This window comes from Lycium barbarum, chromosome 8 (genome assembly GCF_019175385.1).
Source record: "Lycium barbarum isolate Lr01 chromosome 8, ASM1917538v2, whole genome shotgun sequence".
NCBI classification, from domain to species: Eukaryota; Viridiplantae; Streptophyta; class Magnoliopsida; order Solanales; family Solanaceae; genus Lycium; species Lycium barbarum.
The window spans coordinates 97,161,303-97,181,848 of NC_083344.1; the positions used below are offsets into that span (position 1 = coordinate 97,161,303).

The 20,546-nt window shown below is 36.2% G+C and overlaps 1 protein-coding gene across 1 annotated transcript; it reads right to left on the minus strand.

The window, feature by feature from the left end:
* Positions 1 to 17,555: 17,555 nt before the first annotated feature.
* LOC132605159 (uncharacterized) lies at positions 17,556 to 18,460 on the minus strand. The gene has a single exon (XM_060318394.1). The coding sequence runs from the start codon at positions 18,442 to 18,444 to the stop codon at positions 17,602 to 17,604; it is 843 nt and encodes a 280-aa protein (XP_060174377.1). The 5' UTR covers positions 18,445 to 18,460; the 3' UTR covers positions 17,556 to 17,601.
* Between the last annotated feature and the right edge of the window lie 2,086 nt (positions 18,461 to 20,546).

Below are 20,546 nucleotides of genomic sequence, written 5' to 3' on the forward strand. Positions count from 1 at the left end.
GGGTAAGAAGTATATAATGTTCCTACGAGTAAGAAGTAGTACTTAACGGTTCTAATTAAGATTCCAAAGACGTTTGAGGCAAAAGAAGAGAATTCGTTGAAGAATGTCAAGCTTAAGTTGTGTCTTGGAAAAGGGTTTTCAAAGTACCGAGCTAATGTTGATTTAATAACGTATTGGGGAGAAGTTATAACGCCCTTTAGATTGCTAATGAAGTGTTAAACAAGCGTTAAGAAGGTGCCACAAGGATTGGAGATCAAACAAAGCGACGAGAACAAGTTCGGAGAAAAAGTCGATTATACGACCATTTATATGGTCTGTATAATATTAAACGGTCCATATAATGGTCCGTATAACTGTTACAGTGAAGGTCCATCACTGATGGAGTTATACAGTCAATTATAGGGACCGTATAAGATTATACGGACCGTATAAGATTATACGGACCGTATAATGGCCCGTAAAACTCCCGATAGACAGTTTTAATTTTTATAAAAAGAGGACTCCAAGTCTCATTTCTCATTTCTTATTTCCACCACTTCTCTCTAAACCTCTATAACATTCCACACACTTCATTTACATGAATCCAAGGTAAAGCAAAGATCAAATACCAAAAACTAGTAGAATCTAGTGCAAGAATGCTAGCTAGGGTTGATGGTAGCAAGAAATCTCTTTGGAATTGAAGTTAGGGTTTTCTCCAAGTGAGGCATTTCCATCCAAAACCCATTCCTACACAATCAAAGGTAAGTTTTATGATCATTTCATGTTATTTAGAATATTGAATGGTTGGGAGACACGGATTATGGAAGAAAGTAGAATATGGAGCTCATATGTGAAACAATGGTGTTCTTGAACAGTAGTGTGACATGAAACATAATTCTTGAGATAGTATGAGTATAATTTTTTTTATAAATGATATTAAGAATATTGGAGAAACATTATATGAGGAAAATGTGGCATTATATTATGGCCATGGCTATGGATGACCTTGAAAGGAAAATTTGAGAATTGAATAATATCGAACTTGTCGACGCTATTGACTATGGTATCATGAATGTTGTATTTGATGTTTGGGAGTTGTTATATTATTTGGAGGAAGTCGTATAAACAAATTAGATGCTGCCCAATGTTTTATTAGCTCTAGCTTAAGCTTGAGTATATTATCGATTATCTAATCTTAGCATGAATTCTCTTGAATGTAGAATCGTCGGCTTCGAAGGGAACCATTTAGTCGATAGAGTTAAGGAGACAAAGAGGTATGTAAGGCTAACCCATCTTTCTAAAGGCATGTTTTTCCTCATTTTGTGTCTATACGAGATATTCACGCTATTCTTATTCTTATAAAGGTTGTAAGCTCATGACCCTCGAGATTTTCTTGATATTGTTGACAATGTTTCTTGTGATGATAATGATAACGATTATGATGATGAGTTCGATTTTAGAGATGTCATCCAAGATATCCAAAACGTCAAAATCTTAGGGATGCTAGAAGCTCATAACTTATAATATTCTTGAGATACTTGGGCAAAAGCTCCTAATAGTGATAATGATAATGATGACGATGATCATAGTGATGATGATGATGATGATGATAGTGATAATGATAATGATGAAGATGCTAATAGTGATGATGATAATGATAATAGTGATAATAATGATTATGATAATTATAATAGTGATGACGATAACGATGATGGGATTCAATAATATAAATCCGGAGTTTATAGACTTTGTGTCACCCCGATAGTGTTGAAATGTTTCTCTCGAATACATATGTATGTTATAAATGTATGAATGCTATGTTGTGACACTGAGCCTATATGGCCGGTTACGATATCTATTGCGCGCACACCACTGTAGTCGGGTACGGATACACTGAGCCTTGGTAGGGCCAGATACGGATAACACTGATCCTTGATAGGGCCAAGTAGGGATAAAACTGAGCCTTGGTAGGGCCAGGTACGTCGATCACCAAGCTTTATTATGGCTGGGTACATAAGACACCGAACCTGTATGGTCAGGTATGATACTACTATGTGTTCAAATGTATGAAATGGAAGTTTCCCAGTAGAAAGAGGATAAATAAGTTTAACGAACATTGCTAGAGGTATACCTAGCTCTTTTATTTCATAACTCGTCCATACTATGTTATTTCATATGCTTACATTATGCTATTGATTATACTTTTCATACTCATTACATTACCCGTACTGACGTCCCTTTGCCTGGGGGCGCTGTGTTCATGCCACACAGCCCCATATTGCCTTGCAGGAAAGTTGTCCGGTAGTTTGACTATAGGATGTTCTAGGCTATTAGCTAGATTGGTAGACTCCATTCGGTTCGGAGTGATACAGCGTCGGAGTATGTCCTTATGAGCTAAGTCATGCAAATTATGGGTATATTGGGGTCCTGTCCCAACTTCGATTTTGATATCATATCTTATGTTAGAGATTTTTGCAGACAGAGTCATGTATACAGTACATTAGCCTTGTGAGCATCTATATGAGCCGATGTAGCATTATGCACTACTTTACAGATTCATATTATTACAGATTTTTACTTGAGTTAAGAAAGACGAAAAGAATGTTTTGAAAAGCTTTCATTATGCATATCATTTAATGATATGAGAGTCCAGTAAGATTATGAGTATAGCGAGAACCAACGGGTTCTCTCGGCTCTAAGTGAGGGTCGGCTGCCCATCATGCCCTATCAGAATTGGGGTGTGACAAAGTGGTATCAGATCAGTTCGTCCTAGGGGTGTCTACAAAGTCGTGTCTAGTAGAGTCTTGTTATGGTGTGTTGCACGCCACATCTATAAACAGGAGGCTACAGGGAATTTAGGATGGCTATTCTTCTTTCATATCTAAGATCGTGCGATAGAGCCAAGTTATAGGAAATGAGGTTCCTTATGCTAATCCTTGATTACAGCAAAAGAAACGGTATCAACCGAAGGAAGTGAGTGATGATATTGGAAGTTACAGAGGTAAGTCACTTTGTTGGGGCTATGTTATCAGAATATGTATTTATATGATAATGGATTGGTTGTCACAGAGGTAAGTCAGAGAAAGTACAACAAAGGAATTGATTAAATGTATCTTTTGATGATGAGTTCAGTTATAATTTTGTGAACTAAACAAATTGAATGAATCAGTACAAAGGTAAGCAACGGTACAAAAGGATGTATGCCGGGTAAGGTAAGAATATTGAGGTATGATTGAACTACAAAGCTGAAGGATGAAAGGGAAAGTAAATAGGAAGGCATAACAGGGCAGATCGCTAAAGGATCAGGTACATCTCGAGGTGTGATATATAAGGTAAGTTTCGACATATTTGTACTTTTACTTGAAATTGGGAGCCCTATGTGGATGACAGATGTGGTGTGTGTGTGTGTGTATATATATATATATATATATATATATACAAGCCTTGTGTGGCTGATATATGTCGTATATATATATGTATATTAGCCTTGTGAGGCATTATTGGTATTTGTTGCGTGCAGGTTTTTGGATAGTAAGAAATATAAAGGAAACTCTACCAAAATGTTCCTAGAATTTAAAGAAGATAACACATAAGCTTGTAATATGTTCTAATGGGAAAAGATGTTGTGTAAAAAGTAATGGCAGGATAGGATTAAGTTAAGAGTATCTTTGACAACTACAAGAGGTGAGTTAAATGTTGTTGAATTGATAGTAACGGTAATTATAAGATCAACATTGATATGGTAAAGGGAAATGCTAGAGTAAACTTGGGAGACTGGTACTACTAAAACATGGCATAGAAGAGAAAGGGTAACTCCAATAGAGTGTGATACTAGAGTATTGATTGGATGGAAAAGCACAAGTAAGATATGACAAGTCTGTTAGCAAAATAGAGTAACAACATGACTGAGACAGGGGTACGAAGTACGAAGGGTTATAACGAATGTAAATACCTTGGTAAGACGACTTATGTGGTGAGTGTAATAGGGCTGATCGGAAAGAATAATAGGTTAAGTATGCTTACTCCACGAGGTTTATTCCATTTTATACGCAGGCTTGCGGACGAGATCAAGAAGTGGTACTCTATAGAGGTGATTATGATCAGGATGTAATGAGAACATAGCAAGAACTGTAATACAAAGTAAGTAAAGTATAGCTAGGAAACGACTAAAGATGTGACATGTTCTATATGAATAAAGAGTGAATGCAAGTGTGAAACCAATAAGCGAACCATGGGGCAATATATAAGAAAGGTTATAAGACCTTGTTAGGGGGAAATCTAGCATAGAGGTTTCACAATGACGAAAATGATAGCAAGCAAAAGGAAAAAGAAAGTCAACTTGAAATAAAAAATCAAAAAAAAGTGATATGGCAAAGTAGTAACAGTTTATGATTTGTATAATCGAGAGCATGAGAGATATCTTTGGCTGGGTGTAAAAGACCAAGACTATGGAAAGATGAATAACGAAATAGACCGATTGCTAGGAAAAGGATCAACGTAATAAGGATGAGAGGGAATGATCAGAATGAACAGAATAAGTTTTGGAAGTGAAGAATGGATTGTATAGAAGTAATATATTCTAAAAGACAAAGCGGTACTGAGTTAAGAATAGGGTTCCTTGTGCGAGGAATAAGGGATTGATTATAAAACAGGAGGTAATAAGATAAATTGAGGAGGAAAGAATGTAAAGGAATAAGTATAGGTATAGAAAGAAAAGGAAATATGCGAAGTACGCGCGCTTAAGAAGTAATCGTAATATGAGAAAAGGAAGATGCATCTCCTATGAATATCCTATACCAAGATAGAGCGAGTAAAGCATATAAAGGACTAAGTTGGAGAGAAAAATGTGGCCATGAGTTACGAGTTTACCGTACCACGATAAAAAGATAAAGCAAGGCTATCATCAACGACAAATGTGATATCATTATGATTGGATTTGAAATCAATGTTGAGTGCAAAACGAGAGTAAAAGAGTATGAGGCATAAAGGGTATTAGTGTGCATGAGACTTAGATCCTTGAAAACAACGATAACGGGTTCAAGGGAAAATGCATTTATGGTTACTATAAGTCGACTATGGGAAAGATAATGCTATAAGTGAACTCTGAGTATTGAGAATGGGATAAGTGACATTGCATGGATGGTATGGACAACTAGACATACTACTATTTCGAGTATCCCTATGGGACGGAAGTCGTTAATTGGAGTGGATGTAGAGATTAACTCATAACTAACGGTTGAGCTAAGTAAAGCACGTTCTTGTTTGGATTGCGATGTCGGTTGCATTACTTGATTACAAACTACAAGATGAGTATGTTAAAACTTCACACATGAATTACCGCGGCTATAAATTATGGGGAATGACATGAATATGATGCGGTATAATAATGGAATTGAGGAAAGGGATACATGAATTCAATATTTTAAAGTGAGGAAACGGATCATAGAATGGTATAAGTAAGACCCTTAAAGGGGGAAACGAGCAAGGAAAATACCAGTATAGAGATTGAAACAATGCATCCTAAGATGTGACAAATATAGACTCTAAAACAAAAAGTGAGAGCTATGCGGAAAGGAGCCTAATAGCTAGTAAATAAATGAACAAGAATCGAGTGGGTATCTGAGACTGTACTGGAATTCATTCATGAAGACCTTGAACAACGTGACATTGAGAGCAAATAACTCAAGGAATATTGTAAAAGATAGCGATGCTATACTAGAATAGAGACAAAGGCACTGACGGTAGAGTCATTTGTTAATGATATTGCGATTTATAAGTGACAATTAAGAAGGGACCTAAAGTTTTCTATAGTAGAATATAAGATGTGATAATCAAGGGACAAATAAAGGAAAGAAAAGAGTATGACGAGATAAGTTACTACAGATAGACAAAAGAGTTTTGGTATGTATGAGATACGTAAAATAGAACGAACCCAAGGAAAGGGAGTTTACAAATAAGGAAAGTTATTCATACACGAATCACACAAGAATGATTATGTAACCTGCAAGGATTTATATGTCGAAAATAAAACCAATTGGGTACTTAAAAAGAGGAGTAAGCGGTAAGAAACAAAGGTGTGGTTGTGATACTCCGAGTCAGTTGAGGGAAAATATATGGTAAATTAAGTCGAAATGTTGAGTTGGAATTATCATTAAGGACAAATGAGACAATTACTCTGAATATGATATAAGTACATGTTATATGTTTCCTACGGTATCCCTGGGGTGTGTTAGATTGCTTACGAATTCAATAAGATCATTGAATAAGGGGTTTTGCCAGAAGAACATTACACCCTTGAACTTTCATTCTTGCATCATTATGGTTATAGCGAAATTCCAACAAGTTTACCAGAGGGTTATGTAATTCTCAAAAATTATGAGGCCTTTGATAAGTCGACGACGGACACCTATGACAGGACACCTCGGATTGAATTTATCTAGACTCTGCAGATGTGAATCAATATTGTTATCATGGTTATATGTAAGAAAGGAAGTGGAAAGGATTTGCAAACCATGTGAAACTTAATACTATTTTTTAGTAAGAAAAAGGATTGATGAGTCCGAGTATCAACGAGGATCATATCAGGAAAGTGACTTACTTATATCTCTTGAAAGGATATTTCTGAGGAATCGGGGGAGTATTGCAACCGAGAGTCATTAATAAGAAGAAAACTCATTTTCAACTATTGAAAGGGAATTTTATAGATAGTGCGGGTCAGAGGATTAAAATGATGACTCCCAAAAGAGGTTCAAGATGAAACACTGTTGCCCCAGGCATGCAATTCAATACTTTACTTTTAATGCTTTTGGTCGTGTGTGGCCATATGGTGTGTTGTGATATCATAGCCCTGAGTGGCAGTGTTATTTTGGACTGTTGTGACAGGATGGTAGCACCGTATTACAAGGGAAACTCTAGCGAATTTTCTGTAGGATTCCCGAGAACTTAACATTCGAGGACGAATGTTTTTAAAGGGGGAAAGAATGTTACACCTCGAAAAATTTCATGTCGTTGCACAGTAAATAGACTAACGTGGGGTAAGAAGTATATAATGTTCCTATGAGTAAGAAGTAGTACTTCACGGTTCTAATTAAGATTCCAAAGATGTTTGAGGCAAGAGAAGAGAATTCGTTGAAGAATGTCAAGCTTAAGTTGTATCTTGGAAAAGGGTTTGCAAAGTACCGAGCTAATGTTGATTTAATAATGTCTTGGGGAGAAGTTATAACGCCACTTAGATTGCTAATGAAGTGTTAAATAAGTGTTAAAAAGGTTCCATAAGGATTAGAGATCAAACGAAGCGACGAGAACAAGTTCGGAGAAAAAGTGTATTATACGACCATTTATACGGTCCGTATAATGGTCCGTATAACCATTACAGTGAAGGTCCATCATTGATGGAGTTATACAGTCAATTATACGGACCGTATAAGATTATACAGACCGTATAATGGTCCATATAACTCCCGACGGACAGTTTTAATTTTTATAAAAAGAGGACTCCAAGTCTCATTTCTCATTTCTTATTTCCACCACATCTCTCTAAACCTCTAGAACATTCCACACACTTCATTTACATGAATCCAAGGAAAAGCAAAGATCAAATACCAAAAACTAGTAGAATCTAGTACAAGAATGCTAGCTAGGGTTGATGGTAGCAAGAAATCTCTTTGGAATTGAAGTTAGGGTTTTCTCCAAGTGAGGCATTTCCATCCAAAACCCATTCCTACACAATCAAAGGTAAGTTTTATGATCATTTCATGTTATTTATAATATTGAATGGTTGGGAGACTCGGATTATGGAAGAAAGTAGAATATGGAGCTCATATGTGAAACAATGGTGTTCTTGAATAGTAGTGTGACATGAACCATAATTCTTGAGATAGTATGAGTATAATTGTTTTTTATAAATGATATTAATAATATTGGATAAAAATTATATGAGGAATAATGTGGTATTATATTATGGCCATGGCTATGGATGACCTTGAAAGGAAAATTTGAGAATTGAATAATATCGAACTTGTCGACGCTATTGACTATGGTATCATGAATGTTGTGTTGGATGTTTGGGAGTTGTTATATTATTTGGAGGAAGTCGTATAAACAAAGGAGATGCTGCCCAATTTTTTATTAGCTCTAACTTAAGCTTGAGTATATTATCGATTATCTAATCTTAGCACGAATTCTCTTGAATGTAGAATCATCGGCTTCGAAGGGAACCATTTAGTCGATAGAGTTAAGGAAACAAAGAGGTATGTAAGGCTAACCCTTCTTTCGAAAGACATGTTTTTCCTCATTTTGCGTCTATACGAGATATTCACGCTATTCCTATTCTTATAAAGGTTGAAAGCTCATGACCCTCGAGATTATCTTGATATTGTTGGCAATGTTTCTTGTGATGATAGTGATAACAATTATGATGATGAGTTCAATTTTAGAGATGCCATCCAAGATATCAAATCCAAGATATCCAAAGCATCCAAATCTTAGGGATGCTAGAAGCTCATAACTTACAATATTCTTGAGATACTTGGGCAAAAGCTCCTAATAGTGATAATGATAATGATGACGATGATCATAGTGATGATGATGATGATGATGATAGTGATAATGATAATGATGAAGATGCTAATAGTGATGATGATAATGATAATAGTGATAATAATGATTATGATAATTATAATAGTGATAATAATGATTATGATAATTATAATAGTGATGACGATAACGATGATGGGATTCAATAATAGAAATCCGGAGTTTATAGACTTTGTGTCACCCCGATAGTGTTGAAATGTTTCTCTCGAATACATATGTATATTATAAATGTAGGAATGCTATGTTGTGACACCGAGCCTATATGGCCGGTTACGATATCTATTGCGCGCACACCACTGTAGTCAGGTACGGATAACACTGAGCCTTGGTAGGGCCAGGTACGGATAACACTGATCCTTGATAGGGCCAAGTAGGGATAAAATTGAGCCTTGGTAGGGATAGGTACGTCGATCACCAAGCTTTATTATGGATGGGTACATAAGACACCGAACCTGTATGGTCAGGTATGATACTACTATGTGTTCAAATGTATGAAATGGAAGTTTCCCAGTAGAAAGAGGATAAATAAGTTTAACGAACATTGCTAGAGGTATACCTAGCTCTTTTATTTCATAACTCGTCCATACTATGTTATTTCATATGCTTACATTATGCTATTGATTATACTTTTCATACTCATTACATTACCCGTACTGACGTCCCTTTGCCTGGGGGCGCTGTGTTCATGCCACACAGCCCCATATTGCCTTGCAGGAAAGTTGTCCGGTAGTTTGACTATAGGATGTTCTAGGCTATTAGCTAGATTGGTAGACTCCATTCGGTTCGGAGTGATACAGCGTCGGAGTATGTCCTTATGAGCTAAGTCATGCACATTATGGGTATATTGGGGTCCTGTCCCAACTTCGGTTTTGATATCATATCTTATGTTAGAGATTTTTGCAGACAGAGTCATGTATACAGTACATTAGCCTTGTGAGCATCTATATGAGTCGATGTAGCATTATGCACTACTTTACAGATTCATATTATTACAGATTTTTACTTGAGTTAAGAAAGATGAAAAGAATGTTTTGAAAAGCTTTCATTATGCATATCATTTCATGATTAAGAGTCCAGTAAGATTATAAGTATAACGAGAACCAGCAGGTTCGCTCGGCTCTAAGTGAGGGTCGGGTGCCCATCATTCCCTATCAGAATTGGGGTGTGACACCTTGGGTAAGTTTGATTCGATTTGGGTCATAGTTGATAGATTGACTACGTCTGCTTATTTTATACCGATTTAGATCACCTATATGCTTAGAAAATTGCCCAGATTTATATCCGTGAGATTGTTCATTTGCGTGGGGTCCCTATTTCCATCATATCTGATAAAGGCACGCAATTTACATCCCCACTTTGGAGGACTTTGCAGTCCGAGTTGGGCACTCGATTGGATCTTAGTACAGCTTTTCACTCTCTGACAGATGGTCAGTCTGAGCGGACGATTCAGGTTCTATAGGATATGCTCCAAGCTTGTGTGATTGACTTTGGTGGTCATTGGGACCAGTTCTTACCATTGGCAGAGTTTGCGTATAATAATAGTTACCACTCGAGCATTGATATGGCCCCGTTTGAAGCTTTTTATGAGAGGAGATGTAGATCTTCTATTAGCGGTTTGATGCATTTGAGGTAAGGCCATAGGGTACTGAACTTTTGAGAGAGTCATTAGACAAGATTAAGGGGATTCAGGAAACGCTCTTGGCGGCTCAGAGTAGACAGAAGGAATATGCGAACCACAAGGTCCAACATCTTAAGTTCATGGTTAGGGATCAGGTTTTGTTGAAAGTCTCACCCATTAAGGGTGTGATGAGGTTTGGGAAGAAGGTAAAACTCAGTCCTTGGTTCATCAGTTGCTTCGAGATTTTTAGCAGTGTGGGGGAGGTAGCCTATGAGTTGGCTTTGCTTCCAGGTTTGTCTGGCATTCATCCGGTGTTTTATGTCGCTATGTTGAAGAGATATTATGGTGATCATTCTTTTATCATTCGTTAGGATCCGATCTTGTTGGATGAGAACTTGTCTTATAAGGAAGTGCCTATTGCTATTCTAGATAGAGAGGTTCGTAATTGAAGTCTAAGGAGATTGCATCAGTGAAGGTTCAGTGGAAGTACTACTCCGTTGAAGAAGCTACTTGGAGACTCAATCAGATACACGTAATAAACGCCCCAGCTTTTCACTGAGTGAGGCACCTTTCCCCTTGTTTCCTTTCCTTGTCAATTTAGGGATGAACGGTTGTTTAATTGGTATCTAATCTAACGACCCTGTTATACCTTGTGGTTCTATACATTTGGGATCGTCGTATGTAAGTTATCTTAGTTTTGGACACCGGAATTTGTCTTTGAAGGTATATAAGGTTGGATAGACTTAACTTATGCTTATAAGTGCTTAAGTTCATGTTAGGTAAGTTGCGGAAGGATTGGAGAATAAGTGAATCGAAGCGGAAAGGTTCGTCAAAAGTTATCTCTGGAAAATATAGGATAGGGATCGTATAATTGAGATATGGTCCGTATTTTGAGTTATGGACCTTATTTAAGGATTTTAAAAGTCTCCAGAGAAGAAAAATTTTGAGGTGGAAAAATATGATCCATTGTAGGGACTATAGAAGATTATACGGCAAAGGGGTTGGCCGTTTAATGTTATACGACCAAGAAATACGAACCATATTTTGTAAGTCGGTGGATTTTTGCTGATTTTAAGTATGACGACCCCTCTTTCTTTTAAGCCATTTTAAACATAACCCCAAGTTTAAGAAAGCTCTATAGACATCTCCAAACATATTCAAACGCTTCTCCAAGTCTAAACAAAAGATCAAAGTGAGGATCAAAGTAATTAGGGTTTCAAAGTGAGGTTTAAACTTGTCTCTTCTTCTTATAAAAGCTTGGGAGAGTATTTTAAGGTGAAGTAACCTTGTAATTGAAGTTTTCTTGAATTTTGAGGTAAGATTTCATCTTAGTTTCATGCTTATAAGTTTATTTGGTAATTATGCTAAGATTTAAGGAAAAGAAAATTGAGAAAAGGTCATAAGGTGTTATGTTGAAGTTGCTGTTATGGATTGATTATGAAAAGAAGTTTTGGGATGGAATTGAGTATAATTTGAATGTAGTCTTTTGGCTATGGTATTGTAGATATTGATATTGTTGTTTTGGGAGTTGTTTTGGAGTTGGTGGAAGTAGATGATATAAGAGAAATGCTGCCCGACTTTCATTAGCTTACCAATTAATTTTGTTTGACCTCATGAGAGTTTTAATGACTTAACCTTAGTATGATTTAGGAGCTCGGGAGGATAGGCGTTAAGTGGTTAAGGAGACGACAAGGTATGTAAGGTTATCCCTTTCTTTCTTATAGCATGATCTTATTAATACAAACCCACACAAATGATATCCATAATGTCCGTGTTCCTAGAAATACTAGAATCTTATCGTTCTTGATGTTCTTATGATATTATTGATGTTTGTTTGATGATTATTGATCTTATCTTATGGTTATTGATCTTATTCCTCGATGTTGATCTCATTTTATGGTTATTGTTCCTTCAAGGTGAGATATGTTCATGATGATAGTTCCATAATGGTAATCGGAGGTTTACCAACCTTATGTCACTCCGATAGAGTCATAACGCATCTTTGAGCTCATATGCATGCTTTATATATATATATATATAGTTATTTTCCCACACCGAGCCGCGCTATAGTCGGCCGGGTACGACACCTATTGTGCACACCACTGCAGTTGGGTACGGATAATACCGAGCCTATTATAGCTGGGTATGGATAACACTGAGCCTATAATGGTTGGGTACGGATGACACCGAGCCTATATGGCTAGGTACGGTATTATGATATATGTAAAAGTATGAAAATTGTTTTTTTTCTAAAAAGGAAAGTTTGCATGACATCCGCCTTAAGAGGCATTCAGATGTACAGGTTATTTCTCTTATCACTTGTTACTTTTCATATGCTTATTATGTTATTATTCATTCCTTACATACTCAGAACATTATTCGTACTGACGTCCTTTTGTTTGTGGACGCTACGTTCAGGTAGACAGGGAGACTGATCAGACCCCTAGGTTGCTTCTCAGCGATTGTACAGGAGCACTCCATTTGTTCCGGAGCAGCAGTTTAGTTGGTATGATTCTTTTGTGTATATATGGGCATGGTGGGGTCCTTTCCCGTCCTTATTACGTTATGCACTGCAGCAAAGGCTCATAGACAGCTATGTACAGTTAGTTGTCCTATGACCTTTTCGGCCTACATTTTGTTTTACCATTTTTGACATCCTTGTTGTCTTGTATACATGGGCACAGTTTGATGACATATATATATGGATATATCTCTTAGGCACATGTCCCTTGCAGTTTATGATGATATCTATCAGTTAGCATTGTGGCCCACTCAGGTATGATTATGTGATGCATGTATGTCATGTGGTGCTCGGTAAGTTAGCTGTGGGTGCTCCTCATGGCTCTCCAGTTGGGTCGTGATAGACTCGCTAGGTAGATATGGGTATTTTGACCATTTTACACCTATCTGTACCCTTCCGAGACTAGGAATGAGCCTAATGAAAGCTCATAGAGTTAGAAGTCTAAGAATTGAGGCCTTGATTTATCCTTGTGTGTATGTTTTGCATTTTTTGAAACTTGTTTCATTTCCGTTGGAGGTGACTTGGTAAATTTGACCTCCATTGGGAATTTCGAGGACACGGGGGAGTCCATAGCATATTTTTACATTGATGTACATCTCTGGTTTGTGTCTATAGGGCATCGGATTGACGTCAGAATTTTGGGTGAAAATCTAGTGAAAACCAGGGATCACTGGTCGGATGTGACCGCAGCAGCGGGTATAATACCGCTGTAGCGAGCCCGCCATAGTGAGGTAATGGTCGCGGCCGTGGGGAGTCGAGGAATTAATAAGGTCCGCCGTAGCGGAAGAAGTTCCGCTACAGCGAGACCGCTGCAGCGAAACATTAATCATTGCAGCGGTCGACAGAAGGCTATATATATATATATATATATATAACTGATTTTATAATGTGGAATTTCGAGTCATTCGCCACTTTACACCAGAAACTGTTACCTAGAAAGTAAGAGGCGAAATTTCTAGAGTCTTGGTGGGTTCTCCTTTGAAGGTAAGTCTCAACCCTTTTCATTGTTCATTCCTTATTCATCTTAAGTTCCTACATTAATTGAAGGCCCTGTAATGGTGGAGAAAAAGGGTAGAACCCTAGAAGTTGTAAAGCCTTACAAAATTGAAGGGTGTTTGATTTTATTGTTGTTTATTCATCTAGGAGTGTAGATTATCACTTTCTAGGATGAGAACTTGATTATTAATGGTGAAAATTGCATATTGAGACTTAGGGTTCGCATAAAAATGGAAGCTTTAGCCTAAAATACATATGAAAGGGGTTGAATTGATTAGAGACCCATGAATTGGGGATAGTATGATCATTGGGACTAAGGTTTTGATGAAATTGTAATAAGTGGTAGTTTGAAAAAAGTAGAAGTAATTGGGTTTTCTTCCCTAATTGTTGTTCTTATTTGGGTAGATGATTCATTACTCACTTAGCATTACATTGCTTGAGTTTGAACGTTCCGAAGCATTGCGGAAGGGAAAAGTTGTTGCGGAGTAGCTTGCATTGTTCCAGTTCGGCATCTGAGGTAGGTTACGGTTTACTTCAGTTAGACTTTGGTTAGTTGATTTTATATGTAGTAAAGTTGATAGAAGATAGCCTGATTAGGTCTTCGGACATGCCGTCTGGTTGGATATTACTTAGGTTGGTATGATTGCTAAATTATGTGGGCTTATCGCCATTACATTATGTTTTGAAACCTGAGGTGTATTGTGGTGACATGAGAAGGAAGGAGTTAGTATATAATCTTCTTATTGATCGTGATGTTTGCATATTCATGTTTTTTTAAGTTGATTTATCTGAGTTTTTTTATGACTTGTAGCATGGTGTCTTGTATTCATTGACATTGATATTATTGACTGGTCATGTTCCATATTGACTGTTGGACTGGAAATACGTTGATGTTCATATTGTTATCACATGTATATATATAGATGTGTGTATATATATATATATATATATATATATATATATATATATATATATATATATATATATATAAAGGCATATTTGACAAGGGGTGAGGATATGGCCTAGTTATGGGCTCGTGATCCGAGGTCAGTTCCTAAGCGAGTGGTACATGGGTCCCCTGCAGGCCATGACTATTGAGCGAAAATTGTTAGTAGCGTGTGTGTACAGTTGAGATACTATCATTGTTGCATTGCATTACATCGGACTTGTATTATTCCTGGTTATGGTTGTGGCTGGACTTATCTTATTCCTGTGTTAGCTGATTTTTGTTGATGACAATATTTGGTTATGTGTTGCTGTGCCTATCTGCCTATTTTATTAATTTTATGAACGTATGCATGATACTAATCTTAGTCGGATCATGATATCTACCAGTACGTAGTGTTTGTACTAATACTACCTTGCTACACTTTTTATTTGAGTACAGATTGTGTGCCACAGACTTCGTCCAGACCTCGTAATTGGCTTGAGGCCAGTTCCTGATTAGATCCAAGGGTGAGCTCCTATCCATGCCATGTTGCCTAAAGATCCTTCTTATTTTATATGTCTATATCATTTCAGAGATTTATGATTATTTTAGACAATTGTTCATTCTCTAGACAGTTATGGTTTAGAGTCCTTGTACGATAACTTTCAGATTTTGGGGTTGTAATAGATAGGATTTCCGCAGTTTATTTATTTATGGCATGATTAGACAGATTTATGATTTAATTCTGGTTATTGGTTTATGATTATTTAAATGATTAAGTAATTCGTTAAGGGGATGGTTCGCCCACTAGGAGAATTAGTGTGGGTACCACTCACAGCTAATTGGATCGTGACATAAGACAACTGATTTCGGAACGAATTATCACAGTTGCTTATATAAAGTCTAAGGACAACCTTGCAGATCTACGTACAAAAGGACTCACGAGGAATATGATAATAAGCACAACAAATGCTATGGGTCTAATTAAGATAATTTAACTGTCACAAGTATTGGGAACCTTACCTCTACTATTGCTCTACAACAATACTAAAGGCTCAAAAGGTAACAAGAAGTTATTTTGTTGCAGTTAGCAAGTACCGAAATTTAGTACTTATGAAAATGAGGCTAAGTACAAAAATACTCTTAATGAAGAAACCAGAGTTCGGAGAAAGAACTATTGAGAAGAGGTTTTTGTAAATATATTTTTCATTAATTTTTTAAAATTATTTAATAATTAAAAACATTTAGTTATAAAAATGACTAGTTGCGATTAAAAATGTGCCTATTCCCAAGAGATTTATATTAAAAGGTGTCTATTCCTAAAGGGTTCAAGTCTGTTGGTTTGAACAGACACTTAGGTATTATAAATACCTGATTACCCCTAAACAAAAATATGAATCATATTTCTCTCTCTCTCTCTCTCTCTCACACACACACACACACATTGCAAATCAAAACATTTTGTTCTTGTGGGAAATTCGAATTAATTGTCGATATTCGAATTTCGATCGTTTTATAAATCTTGGAAGAATTCTGCCAAATCCCTGTAGCAGTTATAGTGGGAAGCTTAAATTCTTTAAAGACGGTGAATACACTATCAAAACCAATTTCCAAATCCCTCCAATTTTCTAACAAAGACAAACCCTAATAGTAGTTGTCGTGTACTTCACTGAGTTGAGGTTCTAAAAAGAATCTATTTTTTGCTACAAAAGGTGGTATATATACTGTTGTTATTGCTTTGCAGATTCGCGCACCTACATTGAGAGCATTGTGATAACAAAATGAAGAAGAAAATCCTGTGAGCGAGAAAGAGAACAAACTGAAGAACCAAGTCTTGAGACTGAAGTTCCTTTCAGTTCTACAATTTGTCATAGTTATTGTAGTAGATGTATTAAATTGTAGCCCAAATTGCTTATTTTAGAAATATTGTATGTAGTCAGATATTTTCTTCAGAGAAACCTTTGTTCTTTTAGACTATACTTAGTCTCTTATGTTATAGAGTTGTAACCTGAAACGTTCATTTTTCACTACTAAAAAAGCGACGAAAATCAACGGACTACGTCGGTTTTTCGGTGAAAATCGACGCAAACGGTCCGTCGATTTACTTTACGTCGCTTTTCAAAAACTGACGGAAAATCGACGGACTCCGTCTGTTTGTTTTTTTTTTTGAATAAAATAATGAATAATGAAATGTAGTAACTTGGAATCGAACCCGGGTATGTCCCGTGGCATTAAAGGGCTCTACCATTAGACCACTCATATTATTTGATCAAATAATTACATTGATTTAATTTATACTGTTTTTTTCGCTCTAAAAACTGAAGGACTCCGTCGGTTTTTTTTATTAAAAAAATAAAAAATAAAAAACTGTGGGTTTATTTTAGAAAACAATATAAAAAATAATTATATTTTTTGCGCTAAAAATAACCGACGCAATCCGTCGGTTTTCTTTTAAAAAAAAAAATTATCGAAAATCGGTCGGTTTTTTGCTAGCTTTTTAGTAGTGTTTATTTTAGTAAAGTTTTGGAAGAAATCCTACATGCATATAGGCGGGCTAGCTATGATTTTTACTTTGTTAAGCAAAGAGCTTTTCCACGTAGAAATATTCTGTTTTATTTATTTCCGCGTTTATTGCGGGAGTTTATTTTAATCGATACAAAGAACCAGGTCCTTGTAATTAAGTTCAATTGTTTGCTACTTAGTTACGCAAAATTTTAAGAAATATAATCGAAAATCAGTCAAAACACTATTAACCTCTCTAGTGTCTACTAGGTGTACTACAATAAACAAAACGGAAACAAAAACGCATTTGCACATGAATCCATTTTGGAACAAGACATAATGAATACCATTTTGTTGTTAAAATAAGGATTTGAACAAATGGAAGTACCAAGATAACCATATGGTTGTACATGATTATAAAATAGAGTAGCTAGCAAGCTAAAGAGTAACAATATATGGACATTATGTCTGTTTCTCCAGCTTACTATCTGGGTCTTTCCTGATTTTCTTGCCATAGTTGTTGGAATGAAAGTCGAGAAAAAGTGCCAAAAGTGAAGTATTAAAAGCTATACAGACGCACCAAGGTCCAAACCCAGAGCACCCAATCTCAGTTGTAAAGTGATAGTAAAGCATAATCGGTGAACATATAAACCCAAAAATGAACTGAACAATTTGACAGTCTGTTACCAACCTCTTCCACCGTGGCTTCTTCCCTATAGAACATAGGAAATAATAAGCGTACATTAGAACATGAATTGAAGAATTGATGATAACAACAACATGGATCAGTGACTCTGAAGTGTAGATAGCAAGATAACAAAGAAGAGGCACCATCGTGTGATGGTACACGTGGAGGAACGAAAGCCTTCGCGATCGCGACCTACTAAAAATAATCAAAAGGGTGTCTATGAATTCAAGAGTCTTGGACAGGAAATAGACTTGGGACCAAAAGAAGATAGGTCCATGTGGAAGAATATGATTGGTAGGGAAACAAAAGAACCATTTCGGGTCCTGCCGTGGCGTTTGGTGGAGGACGGCGAGGCTGCAACCGACGGCCATGATGAGAGAGAAGAGGCATAGGATGAGGCTGTGGACGGCCGTCATGCGGTGGAGGGTGGTGGTGGACAGTGTGGGGAGGAGTGATGAGAAGCGAAGAGATAAAAGAGTGATGGACAAGTAGATAGAGATTGAAAGTGTGAGGAAAAGTAGGGAGGAACCAAAAGTGTGGCCTTGTTTCCATTCAAATTGGCTAATGGTTGGGTGGTCAACTAGCCAGTAGTGGAGACTGGAGTAAAGAGCTTCCATAGTGATCTTTCAAAGTTCTATATATCTCACAGACAACTTTATGTGAAGAATGCATATACATATATAGAGAGAGACCCGGGGGGGAGGTTGTGTGTGTGTTAGGTATGAAAAGGAAAATTTGATTGGAAAATGTTTTCTAGGAAAATAAATGGTTTCTTACTTATATCCTTGTGTTTGGTAAGTAAGCAAATAATATTATCGTAAAAACATTTGTATATAATTTAGAGAAATACTATAGGAAGTGGAGGTAGGGAGGTAGGGGTGTGGGATGGGCTACACGAATGGGAGTGAAAATGAGGTGTGTTGGAGGGTGGGAAGGACACAATTAATGTGGAGTACTAGTGCGCGCCACTTGTGAAACTTGTTTTCTCTACTTCCACTAGAGAAGTCATTTTCCTCATTTTAATTTAAAGGAATTTGTTTCCTAGAAAAAATATTTTCCAAAAATTTTGAACAACCAAACATGAAAAAATTGAAAAATTTTCAGTACCGAACACACTTATAAAGGTATATAGCCCTAAACGAGGATCTTCCTGAATGCATGCATTGTGAGCCAATGCACCCATGAAATGGTGCCAACTAAAATTTATATTTTATTGAGAATGTCTGTTTCTTGACAGAGAGTTTAAAAAAACACACACACCAAAAAAAAAAAAAAATTAATCTTGAACTAAAAGACGAGTATAATGTACTGGTGCCTTTTGAATTTTGTAAACTAAAATCTACATAACAGATGTTAAATTAAAGAGTTACACTAAATATAAAAATGTCATTCTTTTTTAATTATATTAAGAAAGAATATAAGACACACATAAATTAAAATTACATGATGTTGCAAAACAATCTTGTAAAGTAACGATTTACAAAGCTTAAACTCTTTGGATAAATTAACTTAGGTCAAATTCCATGCCTACACAATGGAATGCGCGCAAAGCTAAGTTTTATGATTGAGACTTCTTAGGATTTTTAAACAAAACAGCTCAACATTAGATCCTATTTCAAGATTTTCCTGTTAATAAAGGAAATGTTGTCAGCGTGCCAGCCAGGGGTGGACCCACATTGTAGGTTCCGGTGCTCGAGCACCCATTGACCCCAACGCAAACTATGTATATTCAGACACAAAATATTGTGAAACGGGAATATATAAAGGACCGTTAAGCACCCATAAACAAAAAGGTTTGATGGGTGCTTTGGTTATGAAGCAGAACGTTTTGTAATTGAGGCTGACTGCCACTTCTGTAACATGTATTCTTCGACTTTTTTTTTTTTTTTTTTCCAATGTTGACCTTTTGCTGATCATTTTTTTTTTTGGTTTATTTGTTTTACTTTTTCTATTTCTTGTATATAAGTCATTTTTTCTTTCTTTTCAATGTTGACCTTTTGCTGATCATTGTTTTTCTTCAGTTTATTTGTTTTACTTTTTCTGTTTTTTTGTATATAATTCATTAGGACAAAAAACTTTGATCTCCTGAAAACTTTATAGCGTAAGATATTAATTATTTATCGTTCAAAATATGAAAAGTCGCCAATTCTTAGTGCCTAGAAGTCTTTTTTCTTTTTAGTAATAATATTAACCATAGTTTTCAATGACTTGTGACTAGAAGTGTTGTATTTTCATTAACTTTTTATGTTTTCATGTCCAAATAGTTGTGCATTTATATTGAAGAAGTGAGCACCCACACGACCTTAAAATTCTGGATCCGTCACTGGTGCCAGCCAAGTTACTGTCCCCTTTTTAACATCTTTCTTCAATGAAGTGAATAATCTAAAATTTTATCATTTAATAACTGCACGGTTAGCTAGGTAAGGTCATTTGCTAATTGCTAGTATGTCTTATTCGCTCAAAGGATTACAATTATATAATTTTGATGATGCGTTTGTTATAGAAATAACGTTCCAATTTTGACACCATTTAGATTAAAGTTTTTGTTTAACAAATGCTCGAATAAATTAATATATGAGTTAAGGGTCAAAAACACACCTCAAGTTTTTTTTTTTTTTTGAGTTTCTTTCATGAACTATTAGATGCGAGAGTTTCCTACCTAAACTATCACCAACTAGTTAGCAAAACATACCTCAACCATCAGTTGTTCACTCTACCT

What these genes read in the sequence shown, in the direction of transcription:
- LOC132605159 (XM_060318394.1), bottom strand. Translation starts at nt 18,444, where the DNA reads ATGGAAGCTCTTTACTCCAGTCTCCACTACTGGCTAGTTGACCACCCA.